General features: G+C 51.0%; 2 protein-coding genes across 5 annotated transcripts in view; one reads left to right on the top strand and one right to left on the bottom strand.

Annotated features, from left to right (window-relative positions):
• LSM14B (LSM family member 14B) overlaps window positions 1–13123 on the top strand; it is a 14455-nt gene extending 1332 nt beyond the window's left edge. The window contains exons 2-10 of one of the 4 annotated variants that reach the window (XM_017503464.1): window positions 1339–1502; window positions 4059–4194; window positions 5338–5454; window positions 7556–7723; window positions 7989–8066; window positions 8290–8451; window positions 9131–9281; window positions 11045–11230; window positions 11922–13123. In XM_017503464.1, coding sequence (XP_017358953.1) covers window positions 1339–1502; window positions 4059–4194; window positions 5338–5454; window positions 7556–7723; window positions 7989–8066; window positions 8290–8451; window positions 9131–9281; window positions 11045–11216 — 1148 coding nt within the window. In that variant the 3' untranslated portion in view covers window positions 11217–11230; window positions 11922–13123. The remainder of the gene's footprint in view (window positions 1–1338; window positions 1503–4058; window positions 4195–5337; window positions 5455–7555; window positions 7724–7988; window positions 8067–8289; window positions 8452–9130; window positions 9282–11044; window positions 11231–11921) is intronic. The other 3 variants (XM_017503465.1, XM_017503466.1, XM_017503467.1) reach the window with 3 other exon arrangements.
• A 1420-nt stretch (window positions 13124–14543) lies between these two features.
• The window catches only part of PSMA7 (proteasome 20S subunit alpha 7), a 7191-nt gene continuing 4495 nt past the window's right edge, over window positions 14544–17239 (bottom strand). Inside the window, exons 4-7 of the mRNA XM_017503473.2 lie at window positions 16813–16935; window positions 15954–16073; window positions 15170–15232; window positions 14544–14765 (exon numbers count right to left, since the gene is read on the bottom strand). Coding sequence (XP_017358962.1) covers window positions 14673–14765; window positions 15170–15232; window positions 15954–16073; window positions 16813–16935 — 399 coding nt within the window. The 3' untranslated portion in view covers window positions 14544–14672. The remainder of the gene's footprint in view (window positions 14766–15169; window positions 15233–15953; window positions 16074–16812; window positions 16936–17239) is intronic.

Genomic DNA, 17239 nt, shown 5'->3' on the forward strand with positions numbered 1-17239 from the left:
GGGGGTCCCCGCGGGGAAGCTCGCGGCCGGTCTCGGGGGTCCCCGCGGGGAAGCTCGCGGCCGGTCTCGGGGGTCCCCGCGGGGAACCTCGCGGCCGGGGGGCGGCGTGACCACGCGCGAATCCGGCGATCTTTTCTGGAACCCGTTAGGCAGCTGGGCCCTGAGCGGACGCATCCTGCGCCCCAATGCAGCGTCCTGCCCGGGCGGGAGCACCCGGCGGCGGCTGATGCCCGCGTCGAAACCGCCGCTCCCGCCGTGTGGCTTTCCCTGTAGCGACAGCCGCCTGTGGGCGCTGACACCCCGCTGCAGCCGCTGGGAGGCCTCGAGGAACGGGCTCTTCCCGGACTCCGGAGAGGTCCAGGCTTGCTGAGGCCGAGGCGGCGGCGGGTGCAGTCCCTTTGTCTTCACCCCGGAGAAGGTGGGGAGTGCCCTTCCCTGCCTCGCAGCGAACGGTGCCGGTGCAGCGGGTCTGCCTATGTCCCACCCGGGGCTCCCCCGGTTCCTGAGGTGTCACAGGACGCACTCATTCCAAGCTGGGACTGTCAGCTTTTGAAGCCCGTCTCCCGCGTGGCTCAGGAGCTGGTGGAGCGTGCCAGGGCTGTGCACTCACTACAGGAGTCCAGTTAGGGAAACTGAGGTCCAGCGTAGGCCCAGAACTCAGTAGGAGTTGTGCTCTTACCAGTCAGAGGCCGCTGTCCCTCCCAGCTCTGCCCCTAGAGGCCTGCTAAAAAGAGACTTTGTAGGGCTCCTGCAAGCCTGCTGCCTAGGGACTGGTACCCCAAGAAGTCCCTCGGGCTCAGAATTCCTTAGAGGTGCGGAAGCTGGGGTCAGGGGTTCACAATCCTGGGACCCTGTCTCCCTTGTTTCTGTGGCAGCTGTTCCAAGGCTTGTTGTGGATGGAAGGGTAAGGGAACGCTCATCTACGTTCCTTTGCGAGAAAACTGACCTCCCCCCCCCAGGCGCAATGTGTGGTGAGGCTTTGGGCATAAAGCAGCAAGCTGCCTGTTTGATTTTTGCAGTCTGCTGTGGACAGGAAAGCCTTGCGAAGCAAGCCTTGTTTTGCTGAGAGCTCTGTGTTCGCACAGGAGACAGTCTGTGAAATAGTTCTTGTCATGTTTGTGATATAGAACTGTCTGGAGCTTCACCAATTGATGCGCCATCAGCATTGTCCACTGAAAATGGGGGCGTTAAGTAGATGTTGAAATGTGGACCTGGGGTGCTGTGTTGTCGCTCGGAGCGGTTGCCGCTGTCTTCTGGAAGGCTTAAGAGCAGTTGCGTCGGGGTTGATTGAACTGGCTGAGGACAACACCTTAACGCTTCTCTTTCTCCACTCATAAGTGAGGTCCTTTGGCACTGAAGACCGTCCCACAGATAGGCCTGCTCCCCCCAGAGAAGAGATTTATGAGTACATCATTTTCCGGGGAAGTGACATCAAAGATATCACTGTGTGTGAACCTCCGAAAGCTCAGCACACACTCCCGCAGGATCCCGCCATTGTTCAGGTAAGTATGCCACTGCCCCTGTGTGCACGCTGTGAGAGATGCCGGTCTCCACATGGAGCGTGGTGGCATGTCGGGTCAGGTGCTCAGTGTGAGGAATAACCTTTTAATTTAAAGTGGCTTAGCTTTTGTCCAGGCTGTTGCTGTTCCCACGGAAGGTGATTCTTGTAGCGCACAGTAGGTGGTCTGTGCTGTGTAGCATGGCTTTTAAGGATGGAGAACAGGGGACCCTGGTGCACACATGCGTGCACGTGTGTGTGTGTGTGTGTACTCGTGTGTGTGTAGAGTGGATGTTCGTGTGCATGAGTAGTGTGTGTATAGTGTAGTGTAGTATGAGTGGATGCTCTGTGAGTAGTGTGTGTGTGTGTGTGTGTGTGTGTAGAGTGGATGTTCCCTGTGAGTAGTGTGTGTGTGTATAGTGTAGTGTATGAGTGGATGCCCTGTGTGTGTGTGTCTGTATAGAGTAGATGTTCCGTGAGTAGTGTGTGTGTGTAATGTAGAGTGGATGTTCCCTGTATGTGAGTGTATAGTGTAGTGTAGTATGAGTGGATGCTGTGTGTGTGTCTGTGTGTGTGTGTAGTGTAGTGTATGAATGGATGCTCTGTGTGTGTGTGTAGTGTAGAGTGGATGGTCCATGTGTGTTAGTGTGTGTGTGTATAGTGTAGTGTATGAGTGGATGCTCTGTGTGTGTGTGTGTGTGTGTATGTAGTGTAGTGTATGAGTGGATGTGTGTGTGTGTGTGTATATAGTGTAGTGTATGAGTGGATGCTGTGTGTGTGTGTGTAGTGTAGTGTAGTATGAGTGGATGCTGTGTGTGTGTAGAGTGGATGTTCCGTGTGTGTTAGTGTGTGTGTGTGTGTGTGTGTGTGTGTGTGTAGTGTAGTGTATGAGTGATACTGTGTATGTAGTGTAGTGTAGTATGAGTGGATGCTGTGTGTGTGTGTGTGTGTGTGTGTGGTGTGGAGTGGATGTTCCGTGTGTGAGTGGCGTGTGTGTATAGTGATTGGATGCTATGTGTGTGTGTGGTGTAGAGTGTATGTTCCATGTGTGTGAGTGGCGTGTATATAGTATAGTGTAGTGATTGGATGCTTTGTGTGTGTGTGTGTGTGTGTGTGTGTGTGTGTAGTGTAGAGTGGATGCTCTGTGTGGATGTTCTTTGTGTAGTGTAGTGTAGTATGAGTGGATGCTGTGTGTGTGTGTGTGTAGAGTGGATGTTCCCTGTGAGTAGTGTGTGTGTGTGTAGTGTAGTGTATGAGTGGATGCTCTGTGTGTGTGTGTCTGTGTATAGAGTGGATGTTCCGTGAGTAGTGTGTGTAATGTAGAGTGGATGTTCCCTGTATGTGAGTGTATAGTGTAGTGTAGTATGAGTGGATGCTGTGTGTGTGTGTGTGTGTGTGTGTGTGTGTGTGTAGTGTAGTGTATGAATGGATGCTCTGTGTGTGTGTGTAGTGTAGAGTGGATGCTCTGTGTGGATGTTCTTTGTGTGTGTAGTGTAGTGTATGATTGGATGCTCTGTGTGTGTGTAGTGTAGTGTAGAGTGGATGTTCGTGTGTGAGTAGCGTGTGTGTGTGTATAGTGCAGTGTAGTATGAGTGGATTCTGTGTGTGTGTGTGTGTGTGGCATGTGTGTATAGTGTGACTGGATGCCCCTGGACCTGTGATGTTGGGGGCATAGCGTTTGCCCTTAGTTTCTGGTTGGAGAAGGCTGAGCCCTGAGCAGCTGCTGTGAGTGGCGTGACATACCTGTTGGGACTGCAGGCCTTGCCCTTGGGTTATGCCCAGACGTTACAGGCTGCTGTTGTGTAACACCCCAGATTTACAAGTTTGATGCTACGTGCCCACCTATTGGGTTATGGCTTATTTTTCACCAAGGAGCCCAGGTTAACATTTTCTTCACTTCTAAATGCAAACATTCATTGGCTCCTCTGGGGTTGAGACTGCACCAGGTTCCGTGCTGAGGACCCATCCTGGAAGGTGCAATCACACAGGGCAGGCTTTGGGAGCAGTGGGGAGCCATCCAATGGCTTTGAGTTAGGAGAATCTGGGTTAGAATTACACGGACGAGACCCCTGTAATCCCAGTACTTTGTAAGGCAGAGGCAGGCGGATCATCTGAGATCAGGAGTTCAAGACCAGCCCGGCCAACATGCAAAACCCTGTCTCTACTAAAAATACGAAAATTAGCTGGGTATGGTGATGGCTGCCTGTAATTTCAGCTACTTGGGAGGCTGAGGCAGGGAGAATCGCTTGAACCTGGGAGGTGGACATTGCAGTGAGCCGAGATTACACCGCTGCACTCCAGCCTGGGTGACAGAGCAAGACTATCTCAAAAAAAAAAAAAAAAAAAGAACTACATGGACAGGTGGAACTGGAAATGAAGTACTGTGGAAAAGGCAGGTCTTGCCCTACTGGAAACTTGCACCCCAAGGGCTCCTCCGGCGTCTCAAGGATGCAGGCTAATGGGACAGTGCTTGTCTCCCACCTAAACAAGTGCCCTGATGCAGGTGTGCGGGCTGATAGGATAGCCTTCTCTGTTCTCACCCGAGTGTCTCGTTGTTCAGTCTTCCCTGGGCTCTGCCTCTGCCTCGCCCTTCCAGCCGCACGTGCCTTACAGCCCTTTCCGAGGGATGGCGCCCTATGGTCCGCTGGCAGCCAGCTCCCTGCTCAGCCAGCAGTATGCTGCCTCCCTGGGTCTAGGTGAGTGACCTGTTTCTGTCTGGTAAACTATCCTTGTGTGTAACTCACTGAGTGGAGCGATGGAGCCTGAGGGTGGGGACATGCATTGTTGTCATGTTCAGCTCGTAGACTGTTTTACTACAGACTTAGTAAATTACCCAGTGAATCTTCAGCTCATGAGAGCATTTAGTAAACTACTTGACTGAGAGTAAAAGAGGCAGGGGCCTGAGTGTTGGAACAGATGAATCCAATCAAAATTCATTCTAAGTGTCAGCATGGATCTAGGCGGAAGTCCTGGGCCAGGCATGGTGGTTCACGCTTATAATCCCAGCACTTTGGGAGGCCAAGGTGGGTGAATCACCTTAGGTCTGGTGTTCGAGACCAGCCTGAACAGCATGATGGAATTCTCTCTGTATAAGAAGTACAAAAATCAGCTGGGCATGGTGGTACACACCGTAATCCCAGCTACTTGGGAGGTTGAGGCACGAGAATTGCTTAACCCTGGAGCAGAGGTTTCAGTAAGCTAAGATTGTGCCACTGCACTCCAGCCTGGGTGACACAGTGAGACTCTGTCTCAAAAAAACAAATAGGTGGAAGTCCTTTATATCTGCTTGAAAGAAGAAATAACTGATATATATGTAGTATTACAGATAAGGTCTAGCTATTTGCACATTTATAAGCCTGTAAATATAGAAGTTAAATACAAACCCACCCATCATGTTTATTATTCTACTGTAAGTGCCTCGTTCAAAAATGGTTTCAACTGAGATTGAATCACCCCAGAGTATGATTCTATTCTCCATATGTAGAGAGAAATCCCGTGGTATCCTTGACTTGGACCTAGCCTTGCAGATGGGCTCAGAGTGTAGAATTGACAGGTGATCACCTTCACCCTTGTTCAGAATCCAGCATGAGTAGTGAGACAGGGAACCCTAAATGAGGTCTGTAGGCCACTTGCTGCTACAAATCGTGCCTGTCTTGATTGCTGTTCCTAGTGTGACAGGTGGCCTTCCCAGCTCAGCTCCCTATTTCTAAAATATGTTTGTATGACAGAGTCCTACAAGAGGTTGCTTGGCTCTTTCCAAGCTTGCTAGACACAAGACGAATATATCGTGACTTATTTGTGTGCTTTCTTTTTGCTCTTTCTCCTTTATCTTCCTTTAGAGAAGTTGGTAAGCCCTCCAGCCTCAGCCGCTGCTTCCAGCCCTAGCTCTTCTCCATCTCCACAGCCCGTTTCAGAGCTTGACTTGTCCTCAGAGCCACAGCAGCTCACTGCCAAGGGTAACAGCAGTTTGGGAGAACTGCATGCTGTCTTGCAAACCATTCTGAGAGCGAGGGGTAAACCAGCAGACAGAATGATAGTAGCTGTACAGATCATTTGCCAAGCCCATGCGGCCGCTGAGCTGCCTGTTTGCTTCAGCACATGGTCCTGATTTATGAACTCTCAGTGTTAAAGAAGGGATTACGAAGAATTAGCGGAGTACTTTGTTCACTCTCACTGGGTCCAGGGTCTCTGTTGACTTGTACCATGACTACTGCATATGGGAAACTTCATTGTTCACAGAAAGTCATTTCCCTGGGGTTTATGCTGGGTCCTAAACGTGTTCTAGAGTACTGCAGTGGGACTCCCCAAAGCACCTCACATGCCCATGCTGCTCTTTGATCTGTGTGGTGAATAGCTCCCTCTTTTAGGGGATTCAAAATTGGGGACTTGGGTGACAGTCCCCAACTGTTTGGCCAGGTGGACAGTGTCCGCCTGATGGTCAGCTGGCCAATGCTGGTGCATACCACCTGTCTCTGTGCTGTGGTAGTGGTGGCGCCTTTGGGATTTCTAGACCTTTCCTCCCATTCTACTTATTTACCCTGAAGTTCTAAAATTCACATTGATGATCTTGTGTGTTTATGTGTTACACATAGCACCCTGTTCTCCGCGGCAAGCTGGAACCCTCACCATTATCTGGCCCTGGTCCGGGATGACGCCTGGGCTTTCCTTATGGCACACAGCTGCTGTCAGTCTGTCATTCTGCAAGTGCTGCTTTCCGAATCCTGCATGCACTCCGTGTATCTGAGTTAGAGAATAGTAATTTTTTTCCCACTTAAAAATGACACAGATACTTCCATTGCTTTTAGGATCATTTACCTAATCCTGCTCACAGGGCAAGACTTTGTTTGAACTAGTTGGTTGTGTGAAAAGCAGACAAGCCACAGATCCATGCCCCTGTAGTCACGGTATGATCAGGAAAAAGCAGGTAGTGCTGTGTTCATCTCCAGGCCAGTCATGCTGAGTAAGACAATCAGTGAGAAAGTGGCCGGGTGCATCCTGCCAGAGGACACTTACCAGACCTCTATACAGAGCTGTTCTGGCCTGCCTTTTGAGAGCTTCTCTTGATCTGTTTACAAGGAATTTTTCTACACTGATTTTTTTTTTTTTTTCATTTTAGTGTGTATTTCGTAAAAACAGGTGAGATCCTCAGTCTTCACGTGTATTGGGCTCTTCCTCTAATAATTTTCCCGTGGTTAGGGAATGTTTCTGTTTCAGATCTCTATTCACTTGTACCCAGTTCCACATTGTCCTGTTTAGGGTCTTCACAGGTCCTGGAACTTTGGAAAGGGAGGAGATGGAGAGGAGGTGGGTGGTGTTCCCCTTTTTCCTCCGGGTTCAGAGGGCTTGATTTCTGAGGGTTCATCTCCCTGGGCGTGGGCCCAGGAACTGCAGTCTCATAAGCACAGCCCCTTGCTGAAGGCCACCTAGGAGCCCTTTGTGTCTTCATGATGGGCCTTTGCCCCTAAGAGAAGTGTAGGCTGCTCCCCTCTCGAAAGTCAGCTCCTACTTCATTGTTTTTAGTTTTATTGTGCCTTAAGTGGAAATGACAGTGTTCTAGAATTTAACTTTAGAATTCGATCACTGCATTTTCTAGAAAATCCCAGGCTGGGCTGGTTCTTCTCCAGTATGGACCAGAATGAAACAGATTTTCAGATCCTGAATTCACCAGGCTGTTGGGGCTACTGAGGCCCTTTGGGATTGGTGCATGCATGGTTTTAAGAAAGCTGTTTCTGTGCCACTGGGAAGGTGCCTGTGGGTAGGCATAGTGCTTTTCCTCTCCTTGAGGATCCCTAACTTGGGGAGCTCAGGACTTTGGGGGTGGGCAGTCCAAAGATGAACTGGCCTTGGTGCTGCCCAGTGTCTTGGCCTTCTTTTGCTGCCTGGGCTAGCCTCAGAGGGAACAGCCCAGTCTGGGGGAGCTTTGCTTGGATTTGGTAGAACCTCTAGGCAGTTACCCTCCTTTCCTTCCTGACATGCCAGCAGAAGAGAAATGTCTGGAGGTCTAAGTCTTGCTTCTTTTCTCTCTATTTTTAAACCTTCCTCCCCTCCTCAATTCAGGAGCTGGTTTTCCATCCATTCCAGTCGGCAAGAGCCCCATGGTGGAGCAGGGTGTCCAGACTGGTTCTGCTGATAACCTGAATGCTAAAAGGCTGTTACCTGGCAAGGGCACCACAGGGACGCAACTCAATGGTCGTCAGGCCCCCCCGAGCTGCAAGACTACCAGCGGTAATTGAACACATATTTTCCTGGAGTTTGTTTGATGTTCTAAAAGTGGCACACTACTTCCTGGGCTATTTTTTTTTTTTTAATTAAAAAATACTACTCCCCCATTCTAAGCCCCATGTGCTTTTGCAGGGCAGGCCCATGCAGCAGCCTCCTGCAGTGCTGCCCTGGCCGCGTGCCCCGTGGTGGTGGTGCCTGCTTCCACAGCTGGGTTCTGGCTTCCGGCTTCTGCAGGAGCTTCGCCTTACTCTTCCCTTTTGCGCCTTAGATGTAGTCCAGCCGGCAGCTGTGCAAACTCAAGGGCAGGTGAATGACGAGAACAGAAGACCTCAGAGGAGGCGATCAGGTAACTCCTGTTGCCACTTGACTTCTGGAGGCCATGAGTGATCAGGCTGAGCTCTGCTTGCCCTCCTGCCTGCTTCTCTGGGTAACAATTTTTCAGGGGTGCTGGTGTGAAGTCACTGCTTGTGTGCTCCGCCCCCTCTGCTGCCTCGAGGGTGTGCCTAGAAACTGCTTGTGAGGTGCTTGGGTTAGTGACCTTCAGCCAGTGTTGTCCTTTCTCCTCACAGGAAACAGGCGAACGAGGAATCGCTCCAGAGGGCAAAACCGTCCAACTAATGTCAAGGAAAACACAATCAAATTTGAGGGTGACTTTGATTTTGAGAGTGCAAATGCCCAGTTCAACCGAGAGGAGCTTGACAAAGAGTTTAAGAAGAAACTGAATTTTAAAGGTTTGGCTCATTCTATGAAAATTATCCTCCCCACAGGAGAACCCCTAGAGAGTGTTAAGAAGAGATACCTGGCTAGGTGTGGTAGTTCACACCTGTAATCTCAGCACTTTGGGAGGCCAAGGTGGGTGGATCACCTGAGGTCAGGAGTTCAACACCAGCCTGGCCAACACCGCAAAACCTCCTCTCTACTAAAAATACAAAAATTAGCCGGGTATGGTGGTGGGCGCCTGTAATCCCATCTACTCAGGAGGCTGAGACGAGAATCGTTTGAACCCATGAGGTGGAGAGTGCAGTGCCAGTGAGCCAAGATTCTATCACTGCACTCCAGCCTGGGTGACAAAGCAAGACTCCATCTCAGAAGATAAAAAAAAAAAAGGAAGCAATGCCTGGAAGAAAAGGAAGCCAGGCTGGTGGTGAGCTGGAGTGAGGAGTTAATGAAACAAGGAGGAGTTTGCTACCGGGAGGGAGGTGTGAACACAGAATAAGGTGCAGACTGCATGGCCCAGATGGCAGAAGGAGACCTGTGCTGAGAAGGTAGAAGAAGATCTCTCTGCTTAGCAAAGGTGTAGGTTATGTCTCAGCCTGAGGTGGCTACTGGGTGGGTCCGGAGGAACACCCTGCTAGAAGGCTGTGCTCTCTGCCCTTCCTGTTCCTCCGTGTTTGCTGCTTCTCTTTGTAGATGACAAGACTGAGAAGGGGGAAGAAAAGGACCCAGCTGTGGTGACCCAGAGTGACGAAACGCCGGCCGAGGAAGACCTTCTGGGGCCCAACTGCTACTATGACAAATCCAAGTCGTTCTTTGACAACATCTCTTCTGAACTCAAGACCAGGTGGGAGGCTGAATGGATGAGGGGAGGAGAGTCCTGCAGTCTAGAAAGGACAGGACTGAGGGCCCTCACCTGAAGGCAGAGCTGGACCCAGAGGCCCAGGGTAGCTGTTCTAGGGTCCTGCTTGCATTTCTGTGTCATGGGCATGGGAGTCCCAGCAGGTTGTGTGTGGGAAGCCTCTTGGGGGTCCCGACCCGAGGAGTCGGCTGAGGTCAAGCCCCTGTTTCCTCTTGGCTTTGGTGTCCTGTCCCCACAAAGGCTGGGTTGCACCACCCCTCTCCCCACCCCTCCCTCCGGCAGACCTGTGTCAACATTCAGCGCGCCTCATTGGTCTGCTTGCTGGTCCTGCTGCCACAGTGGCCTGAGGACCTTGCTTTGCAGCCTGAGGCATGCGGCTAGAACGTGGTCACACTGGCCTTCCTTCACTTGGGACCAGGAACCATGTGGTGTGTTTTATTTTTCACACCTAACAGCTGGTCAGATGTCCCACGGAGCAACCTAGAGAGGGTGGCATCTACAGTGCAGGCCTGGCATGGAGACTTGGGGCCATTTGATTGAGTGCCAGACATGCCATGGGGTGTTGACAGGGATGCGTAAGGCAGGCTAGGAGAGCCTCACCTCCTCATGCCAGGCGAGAAATAGAACAGCGTGTCGTGGAAGGCCAGGCAGCCAGGGCGATGCACCGGAGCTGTGGATGCGGTGGGAAGTGAATGATCAGTTCTCACGGGTGGAGCAGGCTGTGCAGATGAGTGCAGGAGGCGCTTCCATACAGGCTGCGTCTGGGGGATGGGTTCCCATAGGGTCATGTAAGGCAAGGCAGTGACTATGGATTTTGTTCCAAGTGCCGAGGGAAGCCATCAGAGGGTTTTGAGCTGAAGAGTGGTGCTGTCTGATGTTTTACGGCATCCTTGGTGAGAGTGGTTGGACAGTGGGCAAGTGTGGCTGCTTACTGGCCAGTTAGGGGGCCAGTGCTGCAGCGCAGGCAGCTTGGAACCTGGCAGTGGTGGTGACAGAGGGAAGGGGTAGAGTCTGAATGTTATCTTGAAGGTGATGCTAACAGAATTGGCCAACATGACGTGAGAAGAGTCCAGAATGACTCCTCAGTCTTTTGGCCTGGGCAGCTGATGGGTGGAGTTGCTATTTCTTTAAACACAGAAGTCTGTGTGAGCAGCAGGTTTTCTGCGGAAGAGGAACTCGGGGTGGGTGTGCTGCCCTGGAGCTGCTGTCTGCATTGGTGGGAGTGCTGGGCATGCTGGGCACACAGTTGGATGTGGGAGACAGTCTCCCACCAGCGGCTTGTTTGGGTGGTATGGGTGTCCGTGCTGTATCCCCGTCTTCCCAACTCCAAAAGCAGAAGCATCAGATTCCAGGGACCTCTAGCCTAGCCCCCTCCTTGTCTAGGACAGTCCACTTGATGCTTCAGCCTCAGGTCTCCTGGGCCCCTCAGCCTCCTCAGGGCTCCTCTGTGTGCCCAGCAAGCAACAGGGGCTGCCTTGGTAGCGACCTGGTATCACTGCTTGCCTGTGGTGACAGAGATGGTAGAGATGGATCCTGAGCCCCTGCCCATTGTGGGGACAGTCCTGGTTGGAAATGTGACGGGAGCACCTGCAGTGCTGGAGCCGTACTCCAGTGCTGACAGGGCCACCCCTTCCCTGTAGTGGCCCTGGTAAGTCTGTCCCTCCTTTCCTGGGCTGCCCTGAGGACAGGCCTGGCCAGAAGCCTGAAAGTCAGTGCTTGCTACAATCAGCATTTCCTCTATGGTTTAGCTCCAGGCGGACAACGTGGGCCGAAGAGAGGAAGCTCAACACGGAGACCTTTGGGGTGTCAGGGAGGTTTCTTCGTGGCCGCAGTTCTCGGGGTGGATTCCGAGGCGGCAGGGGCAATGGGACCACCCGTCGCAACCCCACTTCCCACAGAGCTGGAACTGGCAGGGTGTGAGGATGTAGTCATAGGTGAGTGGACAAGTCTTCTGGATTTCTGGATGCTTTGGTGGGAGGGTGTAGGATCAGGTGCACCTGGAGAGCTCAGGAGTGGGGGGGTGTTGGAAAGAACAGGCTCAGTTTCCCAGGAAGAGAGGCCTGGAGGTGTCAAAGCCAAACCGAGGGCCTTGACCACGTCTTACCCAGGGGGCTCTTGGCCAACTAAACCCGAATCTGTGGGGGCAGGACCCAGGCCCCAGCATCCTCTCAAGTGAGATTGTAGGTGTGGAAGGTGAGGCCCTGCGGGTGTGGTGTGCCTGGGGGCTTGACACCCGAGTGAAGCCAGCGAGAGAGCTTGCTCCAAGGCCAGTGTCTCGGCCCAACTGGCCCTAAATAAGAGGCTTTGTTTTTAACAAGATTCCAGTGGACTTGTGGGCACCCTAGGGTCTGGGTAGAGTGTCCCACATAAGGTGCCTGGTACCGACCCCACCCCAGGGCCTTGAGGTGGCCAGGTGGGCCCTGGAGGGACTAGGCCTTCTGCCATGAGCTGCTTCCTGTCCCCAGTGTGTTGTATAGTAGGATACTGAGTGGATTGCGAGAGGAATGGTGAAGCTGGCTTGACTCAGCCGGGGCCAGAGGGAGGCTGAGCGGCTCCTGCTGGCCAGCAGAGGCAGCAGCACCGGCTTCTCCCAGCAGCTATTTGACTTCCTGTCATCTCTTGCAGGCTCCTACTGAAGTGGCGCAGAAATGATTCTGTGTATCAGGACACAAGGAAAACGCTGCACTTACAGGGAGATGTGGTCACTTTGTTTACGGAGTTTGGAAGATTCCCATACTGCTACTTATGTTTTGGACTTAACTTGGACACGGTCTGAGTTAGAACCACTTGTTTTGGGGAAGTATTCATGGGTAACCTCTTTGAGGTGTCTTTACCTATGTTTCCTTTAGTTGCGCATAGCCTAATTCTAAGGTTTTGGTATTTTGCAAAAAGGTTTCTATAGCGAAAGCTGAATCCTTACTTTGTGACTTTATTTTTAATGACAGCTTTGACTTTTAAAAGTGAAACCAAATCTCATTTGGCAGATGTGGCAGCCAAGTGCATCTCTGTAACCCTGGCCCCTGGTGCTGCTGGCCTGGCACCCCCACTGCCAAGGGTGGGGTCTCAGGAGTCAGGCAGGGCCAGCACAGGTGTAGGAGGGGGGTGGGTGGGTGAAGGGCACGGAAGGGGTTGTGCTATGGATCATGTTGTATAAGTGAACCAGACCACCCTGATGACACCCACAGTAATGTTGTCAAGGTCGGGACTGGCCAGGGGTGGGTGGATTAGAAGCACTTGGGAGTAGTGGTCAGTGGCCCCGGACGCCAACCATGGAGCTGCTGCAGAGCCTGGTGTCCGTAAGCTTCCAGGTCGCAGTTGGAGCTTGGGATGAGCCCCTGTGGCGCCTTGGCCCTTCTGTGGTCCCTGCCAGGCTCTGACCTGTGCCAGTCAGTCATGGCCGGACTCTGGCCACACACTTTGGTGTTCTCATCTACTTGGAAATGAGCCAGTCTTTTTTGCAAGGTCAGTTGACCAAGAGCATATTTCCCCTCTGTTGTACATCGTTGTGTTTTTGTTTTAAATGTGGGTGGAGGGAGGGCAGGGTCTACATTTGGGGTCTACATTTGTTGCATGAGTCGATGGGTCAGAACTTTAGTATACGCATGCGTCCTGAGTGACAGGTCATTTTGTTGAACATAAGCACCTTGGTAACTAAACCCTTCTAATAGCTACAAAGGCTTTAGTTCTGTATTGATTAAGTTACTGTAAAAGCTTGGGTTTATTTTTGTAGGACTTCATGGCTAAGAATTAGAACATAGCAAGGGGGCTCCTCTGTTGGAGTAATGTAAATTGTAATTATAAATAAACACGCAAACCTTTAAAACTTCCTTCTCTGATGCCCTAAGAATCCTGTTGACTCTGCTGCCCAGGTCATCTCTGCATCATGTGCAGGTCTGGAGCACACTTAGGTTGGAATCTGGGGAGACTTGGGCCCTGTCAGGTGATCGAACAAAGTGGCTGACCCAACTGCTCGGCTGAAGTGCAGCTAGCAGACCCGGGTTCTCCCTGTGGGCCATCCTTCTGGGATGAATGGCTCTGCTCTCCAAACACTGGATACAAAGTCATTTTAAAAACCCAGTTCACAGACAATGCCTGTTTCATAAAACAGTGGCCCCTTTGCCACCTTCCTGCTGCCTCCAAGCCCCCCAGCTCAGCAGCACTCATGTTTCCAGGCACCATAGAGCACGTTGGAGTCATGAGCGGGGTTGTACCTGGAACCACTCAGAAAACAAAGACACGGCTGGTTCTAGGGTCAGAACATCCCATTTCAGTCTAATGGGTTTCCAGGTGACCTTAAAAGTGGTCCTCAGAGAGGACGAGGAGACACATCAGCTGCATGAGTTCTCCTTGCAGTATGCCTATGGTGCCATCAGGCTCCACTGCATAACTAACTAACTGCCAGCGAGCAGCTCTCCAGTTCTTGGGTGGGGATAATGGATATCCTTGACTAGCAGAAAAATAAATCTTATGTTTCAGATATAGGTGGCCACAGCCCTCACCCAGCTAGATGACTTGGTGAAACTGGCACTGCCTGCCAGAGAATCTCAAGGTGGTCAGGTCATGGCATACCACCTGACTGACCTTGCTGTTAAACATGTTGTTTTGACAATTGTACATTTTATGCTAAACTCAAAAGTGTATCTGGACCCCTTTAGTCTTTAGAAGATACATGCCCAAAACCAAGGATCAGAGCAAGTGGCTCTGCAGGTGGCACAGCACCGCATGGGAGGGAAGGGGCAACCTGAGGACCCAAAAAGACCATGCCTTAAACTGCTGCTGGACTCAGAGCCACAACCAGTCTCCAGGAGAAAGTAGGAGGCAGATGCCAAGACATAGTCTATCAAAGCCAGGCATGCAAAGCTGCCTTTGAACAAAGCTGCTGCCTCTGTGGAATGAACTCCAGGCTACTTGTGTTTGTGTCCTTGACATTATACATTCATCTAGAATGAGTCCCCTAATTTCTCTCTGTCATAGACACAGAATGACTTCTGTTGGTCAAGTCATTCTGTGTCTATGGCAGAGAGAAACAGGTCTGCTGGTTAGGTTTCTCTGCAGCACCCAGGGCAGCAGCTCCAAATTCCCAAGGGAGGAACCTCTGACTCACACTGGCTTGCTGTCTTAGCCTAGCCACAAGGAACAGAAAGTAAAGCTCAAACTTACAGTGGCTGAGGGTTGAAAAGGGTGACAGATGAGAGGACTACCATGACTGCACCTAAAGATACACATTCTCTTAAAAAAAAAAAAAAAAAAGGTTAAAAAATACAGAAGTTTATTGTAGGACACTCAGTGTAAATAAATGGAATGGAACACATCATTGAGACTTATCCATGATTGATCTGAATTTAAAAATTATTACAAGCAAAGACATTTTATTCATCATGATGCTTTCTTTTGTTTCTTCTTTTCGTTTTCTTCTTTTTCTTTTTCAATTTCAGCAACATATTTCTCAATTTCTTCAGGATTTAAAATCTATTAAAAAAAAAAAATGCACTCATGGTTACCTAAGCCACACAAGGTGCCATGGAACCAGCACCGTCCTCTGGGGAGGGCAGCCAGGCTTTGGTACCGCTGCTTGTCCAGCATCTTTGGAGAGGGACCTCAAGGAAGATGAGAGGATGCTGCCTTGACCTAGACAAGCATTAAGCAGCAGCAGATCTCCTGACTGGCAGCTGCTAAGTATGCCAAGAAAACATGCAGGGACCATCTAACCAGAAAGGAAGATGGGAATCTTTGCTTTGACATAATGGGGAGCCTCGAAAAAACCTTTTCCTGATGTTAAAACCACAGTTGTTTCCTTCTGAACTGGTACTGGCCCGGCCTTAATCTTGGAGAAAACTCAACAGGCAAAGAAAGCAGACAAATGTGGCAATTACCTTGAGGGGTTGATCTCGCCTCATGACAGCAAGTTCAATGTTTTTGCCACCTGACTGAACCACCTTGAAGAGACAGAAGACAGGAGCATTTGCCACCTTTCTCTAGTCAAGACCAAAGCAGCTCTCAGAAATACCTTAAATAGCTGTGTACCCAAACCCAGCACCCAAGAGCACTCTGCCTCCCAGGAACCTGTATCTTTGTCCTAAATGCATAGCCACTTTTGAAGTCTATTTGGGATGCCTGCACACCCTCCTGCTTCCCAGCACTGGGACTCTCTCCTGCACAGCAGCTATGTGGGAGGCCCTCCCATTGACACAGCGGTTACCACCGGGAAGCCTGATGCCCACACTCCAGGCTGGCCTTCCAGCTAGGCCCTCTCTGGTTTCACCTGCTAGCACTTCAAGGTCTTGACAAAGCCCAACCACATCCCCAGTTCTCTAATTCCCTGACTTTAGTAATCGTTCAAGCCTCTGGAAGGCCTAGTGATGGCTGTGAAGAGAAGATTCCACAGTGGGACAGCTGGGTTCACATCCTGCCTCTGGTTCCCATGCCGTGTGCCCCCTGCACAAGCCTGAGCTGCCCCGGCTGGATAAAGGAGCTAATGATCACAGCTCACATGGCTATTTCAAGAACACAGCAGTTAGGATACACCACAGACCAGAGCAGTGCCATCAAGCATCACTGGTGCATACTTGCCACCTTCCTTGCTGCCCATTTGCCTATCAGTCACCACCACAACATGGTATCTTCACCACCTTGCCTGGATTCCAAATGCAAACTTACTTCCAGGAGTGCCTTGATCACCAGCTTAATGGTCAGATCATCTGTTTCAATGGCTTCATCAGTATAGTTCTTCTCCAGGAACTCACGCACTGACTTGGCGCCTCGGCCTATGGCATTGGCCTAAAACAGACACGTATGCTCTCAAGTGGCGTAGGGCATGACAACCCAGGGCTGGCCCTGGAACACGGCTGCCCCATGTGGGCCACCCAGCCAGTGGTGGTGGCAGGAGGCAGGAAGTAGGCTGGAGTGCTGGACAGCAGCCCTGGACACAGACCCTGCCCTGTGGCCTCCTTTTGCAAAAAGCGCTTTAGAGTCGGTGCCGATTCTTACCAAGAATGGGATTATACCTTTTATTCCATTATCAAGAGGCAATGGGAGATTTTTTGAGACGGAGTTTCGCTCTTGTTGCCCAGGCTGGAATGCAGTGGTGTGATCTCGGCTCATTGCAACCTCTGCTTCCCAGGTTCAAGTGATTTTCCTGCCTCGGCCTCCCAAGCAGCCAGGATTACAGGTGGGTGCCACCAATGCCCAGCTAATTTTTTTTCGTATTTTTAGAAGAGACGGGGTTTTGCCACATTGGCCAGGCTGGTCTAGAACGCCTGACTTCAGGTGATCCACCTGCCTCAGCCTCCCAAAGTGCTGGGATTAGAGGCATGAGCCACCATGCCTGGCCGGAGATTTTAATTTATGTGGTCTACCCTTATGCCTTGCTGCCCTTGGATTTTCTTCCAAACAACATTTAGTGACTGACTTATTCACTGATGCAGGCCCTACAGCAGGAAGCCCAGGACCTCCCACCCCCTCAAAGCCTTTTTCTGATAAGACTGTCCAAAGCCCCTTGGTTTTGTCACGAACTCACCTTCCAGGCATGGTATGTGCCCGAGGGGTCAGTCTGATAGAGTCTAGGAGTGCCATCAAAGTCGAAACCCACAATGAGGGCAGAGATGCCAAACGGCCTGCGCCCATTGCTCTGTGTGTAACGCTAGCAAGAAAAGAAACAGGTCAGTGCCATCAACCACGAAAATGCACGTGAGGAAACCACCGCGCTTAGTGAAGGCGTGAACATTCTCAATCATGCCGAAGCCCCTCTCAGGTAATCACCTAAGACAGAATCTTAGGTGAGTCTGTCTAGGAGTGAAATGCAGAAAAGGATGTTGAAAGCTATTGGCTAATGTATCATCTGAACTACTGCATGAGTTGGACCATGCAGCACAACTCAGATTACTGGAAGTTATTTTGCCAAATAGACATGCATTCTGCTTAGTTGCTGTTTTTTTTTTTTTTTT

Source organism: Cebus imitator, unplaced genomic scaffold, assembly GCF_001604975.1.
Source record: "Cebus imitator isolate Cc_AM_T3 unplaced genomic scaffold, Cebus_imitator-1.0 Scaffold311, whole genome shotgun sequence".
Lineage (NCBI taxonomy): Eukaryota > Metazoa > Chordata > Mammalia > Primates > Cebidae > Cebus > Cebus imitator.